This window comes from Prionailurus bengalensis, chromosome B1 (genome assembly GCF_016509475.1).
Source record: "Prionailurus bengalensis isolate Pbe53 chromosome B1, Fcat_Pben_1.1_paternal_pri, whole genome shotgun sequence".
NCBI classification, from domain to species: Eukaryota; Metazoa; Chordata; class Mammalia; order Carnivora; family Felidae; genus Prionailurus; species Prionailurus bengalensis.
This window is the reverse complement of record NC_057344.1, coordinates 162431219-162445760: the sequence shown is the minus strand read 5'-3', so window position 1 is coordinate 162445760 and position 14542 is coordinate 162431219. Positions and strand designations below refer to the sequence as shown.

Genomic DNA, 14542 nt, shown 5'->3' with positions numbered 1-14542 from the left:
TAAGCGCTGTAATGATTGAAATGTTCATCATTAAAAGACGATATACCTTTCCCTTTCTCCCCCGACCAGAAACCCATGTATGAAGTGCAGTGGAAGGTTGTCGAGGAGATAAATGGAAACAATTATGTTTACATAGACCCAACACAGCTTCCTTACGATCACAAATGGGAGTTTCCCAGAAACAGGCTGAGTTTTGGTCAGTATGAAGCCGGGGCTTTCCGTGTAACCTCTTTGGGTGCGCATAACAAAGACTTTAGGGAACCCCAAGAACTTCCTTTGTTCTGTTGCACCTGAAACCGCGTTTTCTGTGAAATGTCACCACCTTTGATAGAGTTGGCCTACTGCACATTATAGGGAGATGTCATGGACAGATTTGTCCTTAATTCCGTAACAGTTCCTTAATTGTTGAGTTTGAGATTACACAGGTGGTCCGTTGGTCCCAACACCACCACGTGCTCTCTTCTCTTCCTTTCTGCAGGAAAAACCTTGGGTGCCGGTGCCTTCGGGAAGGTGGTTGAGGCCACTGCATATGGCCTGATTAAGTCGGATGCGGCCATGACCGTTGCTGTTAAGATGCTCAAACGTAAGCTTTTCTCCTGTAGGCTGCTGCATGCCCTCAACATTGGCTTGCCAGATGTACTTTTTGCTAAAATGAGATCTCTCTAATTTTAGCAAGTGCCCATTTAACCGAACGAGAAGCCCTCATGTCCGAGCTCAAAGTCTTGAGTTACCTCGGCAATCACATGAATATTGTGAATCTTCTCGGAGCATGCACCGTTGGAGGTAAAGCCATGACCAAATTACCTTTTATTATCTTTCAAATGATCAAAAAAGGGGAAATTTTAATACGATTTCGACAATGCTCGATTACAAGCTTCTCGCAAGATTTTTGCCCAGGTTGTTACCTCTTGCTCGATTTCACGCCTCTGCTCCCAAAAGTGTTGTTCTTCAGAGTGTGTATTTGAGTTTTATTGTCATGGGTGGGACAGCCCAGGACATACCCGAGTTACTGTCACATATGTTGCCTCGACATTGACCTCCTGAGTATCTTGAGAATGTCTCCTCTCATCTAGCACGTCTCCCGATCTTGCAGGCTTTATACTTTGCTGGATCATTTGTAGTCACTAAAGGGTTAACATTCATTTGCACGTCATAATTAAAGATAGACTTCGAAGCCTGCCAGTTCTCAAATAATGCACCAAATGAGGCAGACACTTCACTTCTGCAAGAAAATAAATTTCCAGTCTGAAGCAGTTCTGAGGTAGAGCCTTCCATCAAGGATTTCTGTGATGTTTCCAGAAAACATGTTGGTCCAAAGGACCAGATCAGCCATCTTCCTCAAGATGTACAGAGATTCGCGGTCAAATTGACGGCCTCCATAATTTCTTAGAACAGCCCCCGTGAAGGTGGCATCCACATCATGCATGGTTCGCCAACATGTCTGCCCAAGTGAATTAGTTGCCTGTTAATAACTTCAGGGCTGCAGTTGTAGGCACGGTCACATATCAGCTGGCTGTTCCGTTGTGGTTACTTTTTCTTATTATGCAGTTTGTTCTCTGCGTCATTTCCACAATAACGGTGGGAGAGGGTGTGGAGCCCCTGCAAACAGAAGTGAATCAAAGGATTCATGGAGGAAATTTGATAGTCGTACAACATTGAAAGCGGTAACTCTTTGTAAAGCCAGCAGTCATGCCTGGCTCCAAGCACTGATATACTGACATTACTTAGAAAGTCAGGTAAAGGGGACTTGCTTGTTCAGTTTGACCCCACAGAATGCTATTTTTTGCCAGCGGTGTCAATAGGTAGGATTGTATCGGTACTAAGTGGTCTTATCAAACGAACCTGAATGTTAATGGTTATGATCACTCCTGAGTGTAATTATGGGGGAGGGCAGCATTGTCTATATATCTCATCTCTCTTTATTTAACCTTCTCTTATATGCCTGTAGGGCCCACCCTGGTCATTACTGAGTATTGTTGCTATGGTGATCTTTTGAATTTTTTGAGAAGAAAACGTGATTCATTTATTTGCTCAAAGCAGGAAGATCATGCAGAAGTGGCACTTTATAAGAACCTTCTGCAGTCAAAGGAGTCTTCCTGGTAAGGCTGATTTACATAAATAGCTGTTGACAGGCAGTTCGAGGGGTCATAAGGGTTTGCAATCAAGGCCGATTGTTAAAAAAAAAAAAAAACTGAACAGAGATACTTCGAGGCACAAAATCAGAATTATTAAATCATTTAGATGTCACCAACAATTTAGAAAGTTCGAATAGTGTTTGTAAAGATTTGAAGAGTGTTAAACTTAGATTTCCGTTGATTTTTTAAAATGCATCTTTAGTTTGTTTCAAGGCATTAGTTCTGTTGAGTTGAATGAATTCTGTACCTGTTTCTCTTATGACTCTGTTCTTGTGTGTCATTTCATTCACCCTGTCGGGCTTGCTATGTATTGTTGAGTTGGCTCAGTAAACTTCTTGAAAACCTTTAACAGAGTGGCAGAGAGCTCTGAACGTATCTCTGCATGTAGGTTTCTCACCATCTACCTCTGAATTATTTCTGTATACCTTGCCCTTTTTTAAAAAACTCATCATGCTATAAAAAGGCACAAAGACTAGCACATTTTTAAAAGTTCTATGGGGCGCCTGGGTGGCGCAGTCGGTTAAGCGTCCGACTGCAGCCAGGTCATGATCTCGCGGTCCGTGAGTTCGAGCCCCGCGTCAGGCTCTGGGCTGATGGCTCAGAGCCTGGAGCCTGTTTCGGATTCTGTGTCTCCCTCTCTCCCTGCCCCTCCCCCATTCATGCTCTGTCTCTTGCTGTCCCAAAAATAAATAAACGTTGAAAAAAAAATTTAAAATAAATAAATAAATAAATAAATAAATAAATAAATAAAAGTTCTATACCTTATTTTCATCTGTTTTATACTTAATATACTTCTGAATTTGAATGATGTGTAAGGAGCTTCAAATTCCTTTAAGGAGGACGAATGTGGCTTACCAACCAGAATAGGATTCTTCTCTGCCATACCTTGCCCGTTCTTTCCAAAGGTTGAGATCCACCATTTATGAAGGTTTCTTAGATTCACCCAGAGGCCAGCAGAAATCATACTCCTCCCTTATGCTTTATACTTCTGAAATTGTGTATTGGATTTCTCCTCTGCCTTTTATTCACTCTGACCCCCTGCATTTTGAGATGGCAAGACGTTGTCTTTCGAACTTGACTCCAGGCCCTCAAGAAGACCTCAGCAAATATTATTGGTGGACGGTTACCTCTTAAAGCCCTTTTCTGTACCTGCCCTGGCTAAAGTGTTAAACCCCAGGCGAAGGCTTTTTGTTTTATTTATTTTTTTCTTAGCCCAGTAAATTTGGGTAGTGTCAGGTGGTAGTAAAATGCAGTACAAACCACCTTTGGTTAGTTTCTCCAGAACATACGCTCTTTGTATAAATAAATGAGCCACTTTGCCTTATTTCTAAAAACCTTGGCCCCATAGATATTTTTCAACTTTCTGAAATAATGGCCTAAATTGTTCAATCCGACGTGGTGTTCTTTGTGCACTGGGATCCCATATGGGACTGGAACCACCAGCATAATCTGAAGGAGATTGTTGTCACAGTGTTTCTATGCTAATCAGAAGCAGGAAGTACTAGAAATCTTGAAGACTTTCCAGCCAAATGTTGCAGATTCAAGAGGTCCAGATGGTTCAGAAAATCATCCAAATTATTGGTGTTTATCTGAACTAAACTTGGTTTTTTTAAAACCTTCTTCCATCAGTCGCTATATGTTAACGATCCCTGCCTTCCCCCATAACACATCTCAGAAGTTCTTGCCCTTTGTGTCTTGTCTCTTTCATCTTGTCTCTTGGGGCTAATATGAGAGAGTTTAAGGGGATGGGGGTTAATTTTTTTTACTGTTTCCTCATTAAATCCCTGGTGTCAAGAGATGGGGAATTTCTAATCCGAATCCCATCTACGATTGAACACAAAACATGCCGTCTCATTCCTGGGGATTGGACCCTAATGTTGAATATTAAAATCTCCTATCTTATGGACAAGATTTTCTTCACTCAGACTTGGCAGTACTTTCTTTGAACAAAATCAGCCTGTTCTGTAAAGAAGGGAATGAGGGGATAGAGCCTGCCCCGTGGGTACTCCCCTTTTTCCCATTTTGTTCAGTCATGATTTGATGGATGGATATTTCCTCTCTCCCAGCAACGATAGTACGAATGAATACATGGACATGAAACCCGGAGTTTCTTATGTTGTGCCAACCAAGGCAGACAAAAGGAGATCTGCCAGGATAGGTGGGTACCTTTTTCATTTCGAGAGGATTTCTCATACTGCTATGAAATATAATACCATGCCCCATAGTGACTGGCTCCCCGTTATAGTAGCCCCCAATAACAGTGCCAATGTTGAATGGCAGTTAAGGGTTCCAAGTGGGTTTTGGGGTCAGAGCATTTGTTACTGTGTATGCGCATCTTACTGCATGTATGAAAATATATGTGTATCAAATATGTATTTTGCATGTCAAAATGTATCAGATACATGTTTTACATATCAAAAACATGAGATTTTTGTATTCACGATCCTGCTCCCCCGAGGCCCCAGGTGATGAATAGTAACTTTGTGCTTGAGCACTTCCGTTTCCTCAGCACCGGGGAGATGACCTGCCTGCACGTTCACATCAGTCCCTTCGTTACCAGCCCTTTGGTATCCCTGTTGTCACCATCTTCTGTTTTCCTTGCTTTGAGGTTTAATTGCTAACAAAGTCCTTCTCCTCCTAACAGGCTCATACATAGAAAGAGATGTGACTCCCGCCATCATGGAGGACGATGAGTTGGCTCTAGACCTGGAGGACTTGCTGAGCTTCTCGTACCAGGTGGCCAAGGGCATGGCATTCCTCGCCTCGAAGAATGTGAGTGGGCGTGGTTCCCGGGAAAGCACTCCCACACCAACCCCCCCAGCCCCAAGCCCCACTTTGGAGCCATAGTTCGAATGCACGGTGTCATTTTAAAGTGCAGTAACCCAAAACAGAGGAGATTTCGTTTCTTCATATTCCAACTGCTGTCTTTTTGGAATTCCTGGTCTCATTTATAAGCTTTAAAGTGCAAGCCTGTCTAAATGAGCTTTCTATGAATATTTTTTTTTATGCGTTGAATTCATTTAAAAACTTTGGCTTTTAGGATACGGGAGCTGCTCTTAGAAAATAGAGAGAATGATTTCATCAGCAAAAGGAAGGGGTACCTCATGCAGTTGCAATGCTTGGTGAAGCACATACTTGGGCTTTATTGAAGTTGGACCTCAAATATTGTATGGTTTATGAAGTGTGGGGGAATAAAGGAGTCAGAATGATAAGCATTTGGGGAAAAGATGGGGATGGGAAGAGAATGATAGGATCAAAACAAGGAACAGAGTCTCTGGAAGGGTGAGGGGGTGCCCTAGCAAATGGGACTGGCAGACTAGGAGGAGGTAACAGATCCTCCCCGTAAGTGTCACTGGTGACATTTCCAAACAATTACCAAACTAAAAGAGGATGTAGGATGGCTGAAATAAAGAGCCTCTTCCCTGTGTCCTTGGGAGACATCAAATTGAAGTTGCAAACACATTTCAGAAACTCTATAAAAGGACATTCAAAAAGAAGCATGCAAAATGAGTTTTCAGTTTAAAAAGTATGATGTGACTATTTATAATGTATTTTCCTGTGAATGGAAAGCAGTCCTAAGAGGAAGAAAATGTATTCGAGTTGGTTTTGAAAGCGATTGTAGTAATTAAGGTCCTAACGATGCAAAACACACATCATTCAGAGCGTAATTTAGATGTTTATTTTTGGTGCACCGAATAGTTTCAGTGCGAAGCCAAGTTACTGGACCTGTGTGACAGAAGCAGCATCCTAACGTGGCACGTAGTTTTCATTCTTGAGGAGTTTAAAATAAATGTAAATGGTTTTCTTTTCTCTCCCACTCTCCTAATAGTGTATTCACAGAGACTTGGCTGCTAGAAATATCCTCCTTACTCATGGTCGAATCACAAAGATTTGTGATTTTGGTCTAGCCAGAGACATCAAGAATGATTCTAATTATGTGGTCAAAGGAAACGTAAGTACCCGCTCTCTGCTTGACAGTCCAATGAAGGATGTTAGTCTCAAGTTTTTCTAAGAATTGCTTTTTATGAGTTTCGTAATGCAAATCCTACCTTTGAGATAGCATGCATTTTAGCAGTCAAATTAAGTGTCCTTCAGCAAAATTTGCATGGTATGCTGAACATTACTACAACTAACATTCCGATAATAGAATTCCTAATTCTAATTGTGTAATTATGGGGCATGTGAAGGAAACAGAAATAGCCTTAATTTTCATTGTAGCCTGAGAATAGCAATGAACTCTGTTTTGTTCAAGTGAAACAAATGTGGGCCTGAAGGTCACAGCGGGGGAATTTTATCTGGAGATTGACATGCTATGTGAAAAAGATTAAAATCTAAGGTTATGTTCAGAATTAGGTATGTAGAATGTTGGATCTTATAACCAATAGAGAGCATATTAAATAGTTTCGTAAGTAATCATGGGCTTATAGAACATAGTGATTTTAGTTCAGAGTGCTTTATTTCGTTGCCAATTTTCATTGTATCCTGAGAACAACCCCTGGGTGTTAGAATGCAATGTCTTCACTCTTTCAGAGTTGGAGAAACTAAAGCTCAGTATGTTTTATATGTTTTAGTAATAAGCATCACTGATTCTGAGATGACACAGGTCGGTTAAAGGCTGAATCCAGAACCCACGATCTACAAAGCAGCATCCCGTTAGTGTGGGAAGCCATATAGTCTCGTGTATATATTCTTCTGCATCTCTTTCCTAGGCCTGTTTCCCCAGCCCAGATTTATTCCTGATGGTAGCTGTGTGTGTGCCTTAGGATAATGAAATATTTTGTCCTGCGTTACTGTGGCCATCTCTATGGGTAGGCTGTACTTGGCTTGGCTTTACAGAAGTGTTTCTGGCTTTCCTTCCTGATCAAGGCATGTGTTTCTAATAAATCGCTTCTGACGCTGCACTTCATTATTACGAGGGTTAATGAAACCAAGTTCTCTCCATCCCGGTGCATGCACTACTGGAAGAAAGAATGAGAGGTAGTCCCCGATCCAGGCCTTGGAATATTGACAGAAGGGCAAGAGGAGGAAGATGGCAGTTTCTGGACTGCCGTTGCCGAGCTCGAATCTGGTTCCATCATTTAATGGCTCTGTGATGTTTGGCAAGAATTACCCGGGGCCTCTCAACCTTGCTTCTTTTTCTCTTCTTGGGAAATGATACTGTCACCTGACTCATCAAGTTGTTAGGAGGGTTAAATGAGTGAATCTAGGCGAAGTGCTTAGAACTTTACAGAATTCAGGTGCGTTGCAGCCAATATGCACGTGGCGCTCGTTCTTCTGACTGTTCTTTATAGATGTCTTATGTGGGATATAAATAATCATGACAGTGGTTATGCTGCACCTTCTTTTAATAGCTTGTGATTGGTTCGCGACCTGTAGTGAACAAGGATGGGTTAGGTCCCACCAGGCTTCTAGACTGTGGGCTCCAGCTCAAGTCTGTTGCACGAACCAATTACAGATCTCTCTTCACCAGGCTCCTGGGCAAGGAGGATTTATGGGACAAGTTAAAAGCAGGGAAACTCCCACAACATGTTACTGCCTCAGATTTGCTACATCATAGTCATGTGACATCTCCCCGTGTCAGCTTCTCAGCAAGTTCTTCCATTCCTCGTAGGTTCTTCGTCATATTTCTGCGGGTGAAGCCAGCGGATACCTTGTCAGAACATTGTCTTAAATGCATAAAATAAAACCTATAGGATTACCAAGAAAAGCAGTTAAATTGGAATATAGTTATCAAAATATTAAAAAAGGATATTTTTTGACATCAGTACGCGTGTTTCTTTGTTACACAGAATAACCTGTTCTAGCCGTGGGTCTAAAAACTGATTTCAAAGTGGTGATGAATGTAAACACTAATCATGATGGAGGTGTCTGCAGTGACTGTTGGTGATGGAATCACAGGACCTGCTGACATTACTGGGCTTTATTGCTTTCATCCAGAACTTAAGGAAATGCTAAACTTCATTTAGAAGTTAGTGAAAATAAGAATGTATGGCATTTTTTTTTCCCCTTCCAAGTCCACAGGCCCCTGAGTTCAGGACACCTTCAATCTCAGGTTAAAGCTCCCTGTAGGAACTTAGGTATAGAATCTGGGAGGGGATACTGGAAGGTGTCCTTCCTTCCTCCCTTCCATCCTTCCTTCCTTTTCTTTCTTTTTCTCTCTTTTTCTGTCTCTTTTTTCTCTTTTTCTTTTTCTTTTTCTCTCTTCCTTTCTTCCTCTTCTTTCCTTCTTCCCTTCCTTTTTCTTTCCTTTCTCTTTCTTCCTTCTTTCTTTTCTTTTTTCTTTTCTTTTCTTTTCTTTTCTTTTCTTTTCTTTTCTTTTCCTTTCCTTTCCTTTCCTTTCCTTTCCTTTCCTTCTTCCTTTCTTTTCTTCTTCCTTAATTTCTTTCTTTTCTTTTCTTTTCTTTTCTTTTCTTTTCTTTTCTTTTCTTTTCTTTTCTTTTCTTTTCTTTTCTTTTCTCTTTTCTTTTCTCATTCCTGCTGGCTAAAATAACTTTAACACTAGAAAAACAAAATTGTCTTCCCAGTTTCAATCCTGAATGGATTAAGAGAAGGACTGAGTTAGCTTTTTGTGGTAGATTAAGATCCAGGAATCCAGAATGTCTGTAAGAGCAATAGTCCCAGCAAGTCTGACTCGATTTTAGCAGAGAGAGTTCAGGATGTGAAGTTCAGCTGTTGAATGTAAAGACCAATCTGCCTCTTGCCACCTTGGAATAGTCCTAGTCACCATGAGCCGCCCCTGTTTATTGTGTGCTTGCTTGTGCAAGGCAATCGTTTAGAGATTGGTCCGTCGGCAGTACTGTGGTAAGCACTTTTGCCTACGTGATCTCATTTAACCCACCAAACACCCCGTGAAATATGAAGTATTATTTTTGCTTTCTAGCAGACTATATTGAGATTGTCTTTTTAAATTTTTTTTTTAACGTTTATTTATTTTTGAGATAGAGAGAGACAGAGCATGAACAGGGGAGGGGCAGAGAGAGAGGAAGACACAGAATCCGAAACGGGCTCCAGGCTCTGAGCGGTCAGCACAGAGCCCGACGCGGGGCTCGAACTCACGGACCGTGAGATCATGACCTGAGCCGAAGTTGGACGCCTGACCGACTGAGCCGCCCAGGCGCCCCGAGATTGTCTTCTAATTACAGATACTTGTGACCTTCCCAGTGTATTCATGAAGGATGGTTTGGGTTTCATAGGACAGAAAACCCAAAAGAAAAGTAAAAGAAGTGTAGTAGCCGCAGGCCACGGCTGGTGTAGACGTTCTGTGAAGCACTCAGGACCAAATCCTTTTACCCTTCCATTTTCTTACATCTCTGGTGTAGCCCTCCTGTTCTTGGCCCAAGGTGGCCACTGGATAGCCAGCCACCACAATCGGAAGGCAGGGTGGAGGAGGGATGAGAAGGGAAAGAGCAAAGGGCACATGCCAGCCGTCTTTTAAGAAGGTCTTCCTATAGTTGCCGTATCATACCTACAACCTAGTGTCCAGACTTGAGTCGCATGGCTACACCAAGCTGCAAAGGAGCTGGGAAATGTCGTTTTTATTGTGGGAGGCCATGTTTCTATCAAGGAAAAGGGAAAACACATTCAGTGGTAACTCACAAACCTCTGTTACTCAAGGCCAGTGGCGGAGCCAGGATTTGAACCCATGTGTCTGCCTCTGACGGCTGTGCTCTTAACCACCATGCTGTATTGACTCAATGTCCTGCTTTTGAAAATGGGGATAGGATCGTGTGAGCCCCCAGTTTCAGAGGTAGTAGGAGTCATCTGAGGTCCTAGGGGAAAAGGCTTTTGTGAGATGGCGGGCAGTCAACTTCTCACCCTCACCCCCTCAGCAGGAGCAATGTCTACAGGAATTTTTTTTTTTTTTTTTAGCTTCTTAATTAACCTGGCCGAATCTGTTGTGCTTCCATTACAGGCTCGGCTACCTGTGAAGTGGATGGCACCTGAAAGCATTTTCAACTGTGTGTACACATTTGAAAGTGATGTCTGGTCCTATGGGATTTTTCTGTGGGAGCTGTTCTCTTTAGGTAAAATGCCTTGCCAAAGGCACCTTGGTTAGACTCAGCATCTTCTTTAAGGTTTGTCAGTGTCCTGCTTGCTTATTAGTAACACTGATTTGCAAACTGTTTGTGCCTCAGGAAGCAGCCCCTACCCTGGAATGCCAGTCGACTCTAAGTTCTACAAGATGATCAAGGAAGGGTTCCGAATGCTCAGCCCTGAGCACGCACCTGCTGAAATGTAAGAGCCGACACGTTTTCCTTCAGATAGTGCTTCCCCTTTTATTTTCCTTTACGAAGATAGAAACCCAGATGTTAAGGGTTTTCACTGGTACGGTTTGAAATGTCAATGTCACCTGGTTCCTTTTTATGACATCTTGATCAAATGTCATTTTTGTAGCTTATTTTCATAATCTCTTGTCACCAAATATGCGGAAAGTTTCTGCCACCTTTCACATATACGGTGTTTTATTTCATCACGCGCGTGCCATTCAGTATGTCCGTTTGCACGGCCCTGGAATTTGAGATTGTCACATGGCATACGCCGTGAGAAGCCAGGTTAATGGCATTGGGGGGTGATAGAAAATGGCTTTCTGCTTTGCAGGTATGACATAATGAAGACTTGCTGGGATGCTGATCCCCTGAAAAGGCCAACATTCAAGCAGATCGTGCAGCTAATCGAGAAGCAGATTTCAGATAGCACCAATCATGTGAGTTCCCTCTGGCCAGGCGTAGAACCTCCTTGCTTTTTCTTGGTTCCAGATGCACCCTTCTGAGGCTCTGGGGGTGAAGACCTTTATTCATCCCTTCTCTCCTTGGCTTAGGTGACAAACTGGGCTTTGGGCAGCCACGTAAAGCAATGGAAACAGTTCTTTCTGCCCGGCTCTCCTTTCTGAGCCTAAACACATGAGATGAGGAGGAAAAAGAGTGGAGGGCTTTGCATGCAGAAATGTGGAAGCGGAACGTTCCATAAGGATGCGCCGTGTTTCCTCCCCCGCCCCAAGTGCCGGTCATGGGGTCGGCGTGTTCTCTGTGTCACGTGTCATGGCCCTTCAGCCTTTGGACAGTGGGGGTAATGTGAACTAGAATGAAGGCATAGAAAAGACAGCTTGTTACTGCAGTGAAATAGACCTTCTGCTCAAACAAGCATAGCCAGAAAATGGTAGCTAGCTGTCATGCCCACAAGCCATATAGAATGAAGAGCTGTTTGAAGTTGGGAGATCCCTCCCAGTGATTTGGGGAGGGGGGGCGTTCAAAACTCAAATCCATTATTTCTTCTCCTGCTCTTAAGGAAGAATTCGTGATCCTTACTATAACTCGGATTTATTTAAGCTGCTTTTTTTTAATGGATCGTGGCTCGGAGCTACCTTTTCTAAGAGCACACCACTGATATTTTTGGGTTAAAGCTTGCTTTTCCGGGTGTCCGAGCAGATTTCAAATACAACAGCATTTCCCACCCCTGGAAGGGCCACCGATTTCCCAGCAAATGACATCAGCCATTGGGTTCATCACTGGCCGCAGAGGTTTATAAAGCTTTTTAATAGGTTAGATGATACTTGTTCCCAGATGCGTCCCAGCACATTTTTTTGCCATCACTTTTTATGTGTCAGACCTGGGGGGAAATGAGGGCTAAAACAAAGCTTGTGTTTCCTTTTGTCAATAGGATTGGGGTTTTGGCTGTGAAAGTCTTGTAAGTCTCCTCCCTTTAAAAGGCCTTGTAAGTTATTTGCGATCCCGAAGCCCAAATGGGCCCCTTTGTCGTCGTGTTCGTGGTGTAGGGACTGGCGTGTTAACTGTGGGCTTGTTTTCCACAGATTTATTCCAACTTAGCAAACTGCAGCCCGAACCGGGAGCGCCCCACAGCGGTGGACCATTGTGTGCGGATCAATTCTGTGGGCAGCAGCACATCTTCTACCCAACCTCTGCTGGTCCACGAGGATGCCTGAAGCAGGAGGAGCGCCGGGGTCTCCCCAGCGAGAACGATCCCTCTTCTTTTGGTTCCTATCCTGGTTATTTCGGTCCCCCTTCAACTCGCATCCTGTTCCAGGGTAGAGGACACCCCGCTGTAATCCCGTCTTTACAAGCACACTTTAGTGGCCAATGATTTTTGTCATCAGCCACCACGCTATTGTAAGGGTTCGAACTGCACGTATCCCCGATAACGAGGCAGCCCCCATTAACGCAAACAAAACAAAACAAAAACAAAATGCAGACTTGGAGCAAGGGAGGGTGGGATGGGCCACACACCCTGGGGCCTCTCCAAGGCTTCTCCACTTTCTGTTTGAAGAGCAGAGTTGATAGTTTATTTGAATAAATGGCAGTAGTCGCCTTTGGGCCTCATAACCATCCATAATGATACGATGACGCAGCAAGATTAGAAGCTGAAACCTGATCTCTTGATGTGGAAAATGGAATGTTATTAGAACAAAGGGCAGAAGTCTATGAATATCTGGGCTTAAGAAATCTAGGATTTCGTGCTGAGGAATGAGACATAGGCCATGGAAAAATGCTCCCCGAGCAGGAACATAAGACTCGCTGCTGGGCATGAGCCTTTGTACTACTGACCTGGTCTGTAAATAGAGTTCGCTGTTAGGGCGCTGAATCGGAGAGAAGGCCTCCCCAGCCAGCATTTGTATATACTCATCTATAAATTGTACATGTTCATATATTGAGGAGAGAAAACCCACAGGATGTAGTTTCTGGATATGACCCTGGCTCAAGTCTGCTGTGTGTAGAAATAGATTAAGGGCCAGACAAATTGGAAGGAAACAGTGCTTTTTTTTTTTTTTTTTTTTTTAAGAAGAAAAAAACCATAATTGCCAAGCACAATCTTAACAAAGATCTCCTTTTGTAGCCTATGAACTTGCTCTGCAGATGCTCCAGAACAAGCCTACCAGCTTCAGAATGGCATTGTGCTCAATGGATGGGATGCCATTTGAGAAAGTGACTGACTGACTGCATGACTCCCTCGGGAGTGACAAAACAGTGCTGTTTTAGTTTGGATCCTTCTGTAGCCAGACATTAAGTTTAGATTCGGCCTCCTCTGCAGGCATATCCTGGACGCCGGGCCAGTACCTATGTGAGTGTGTGTGTGTGTGTGTGTGTGTGTGTGCGCGCGTGTGTGTATGCTTGTAGACAAATATTTTGGGGGGTATTCTTGCCTTGAGCCCAAGAGGGTCCTTCAACACTCAAGAAGCAGCTTGGCCTTCATCATCAGTACTGCTCTTGCTTCTCTTCACCCAGCTGTCCAGAGGAGCTTCCCGAAAGCTTACATAGCAGCCATATAGGAAGCAGAGTGCTTGAGTACTTATTTATTTGCAATCCACCAACACTTAAAGCACTCTGATGTTTATATACTCAACATACTGTAACCGTTCCTTAGACGTAAGGCTACTCTCCCGCTGAAACATATTTAAATTGTACCCTTTGGGCTGTAGCCTGGATATTATTCTTAGAGTTGACTTTTTTTTTTTTTTTTTTTTAATAACTCCCTGCCCAACCGTCAGAGGTCCCTGTGTATGCGGCCATGTTTGTTTGTTGTCTCGCGAGATTCAGGTATGCCGCCTTCACGGTTCCCCCTCCTGGGTCCCTTAGACTACATTTAGAGAACTGTGGTCGTTTAGCTGGAAGTAACCATTTGCACTGGAGTTCTATACTCTCGCACCTTTCCAAAGGTAACAGGTTTTGGGGTTTTGTTATCACGTAAGAGATTGTCGCTATTTGCCATACTTTGTCAGAGAATTTCCTTTGTGTTTCTATTGACTTTGATCATAGTAAGATAAGTGGCTGTTGATTGTGGGTGTCTAGGTACTTCAGGGGCACTTCACTGAGAGTTTTGTCTTGGATATTCTTGAAAGTTTATATTTTTATAGTTGTTTTTTTTTCTTTCCACATTGGATGTTTCTTTGCAGTGGCTTAATGTTTGAAATTATTTTATGGCTTTTTTTTTGTAAATATTGAAATGTAGCAATAATGTCTTTTGAATAATTCCCCAGCCCATGAGTCCTTGAAAATATTTTTTATATATACAGTAACTTTATGTGTAAATATGTGCGCGGTGCAAGTTTAAAGGATGTTGATGTTCCATGTGTTTTTTTCCTGGTGTATTGTCCAACTATTGACAGTTCTGAAGAATTCTAATAAAAATGTACATATACAAATCAAGTGGAACTTTTTTTTATTATTTTTTCAAGCTTAGTGAAACTCAGCTTCAAAGTGTTAAAGGGCATTCAGCCTGATGTTAGAAAATTTGTACCTAGGGGTGCCTGGGTGGCCTGGTCGGTTAAGCATCTGACTCTTGATTTCGGTTCAGGTCACAATCTCACGGTTCATGGGATCAAGCTCTGTGTTGGGTTCTGTGATTCTCTCTCTCTCCCTCTCTCTCTGCCCCTCTCTCATGCTTGATCTCTCTCT

At 42.9% G+C, this 14542-nt stretch overlaps 1 protein-coding gene across 2 annotated transcripts in view; it reads left to right on the top strand.

Annotated features, from left to right (window-relative positions):
* The window catches only part of KIT (KIT proto-oncogene, receptor tyrosine kinase), an 88349-nt gene extending 74056 nt beyond the window's left edge, over positions 1-14293 (top strand). For both annotated transcript variants that reach the window (XM_043572625.1, XM_043572623.1), the window contains exons 11-21: positions 70-196; positions 479-583; positions 673-783; positions 1949-2099; positions 4202-4293; positions 4780-4907; positions 5965-6087; positions 10048-10159; positions 10271-10370; positions 10734-10839; positions 11944-14293. In XM_043572625.1, coding sequence (XP_043428560.1) covers positions 70-196; positions 479-583; positions 673-783; positions 1949-2099; positions 4202-4293; positions 4780-4907; positions 5965-6087; positions 10048-10159; positions 10271-10370; positions 10734-10839; positions 11944-12075 — 1287 coding nt within the window. In that variant the 3' untranslated portion in view covers positions 12076-14293. The remainder of the gene's footprint in view (positions 1-69; positions 197-478; positions 584-672; positions 784-1948; positions 2100-4201; positions 4294-4779; positions 4908-5964; positions 6088-10047; positions 10160-10270; positions 10371-10733; positions 10840-11943) is intronic.
* The last annotated feature ends 249 nt before the right edge of the window (positions 14294-14542 follow it).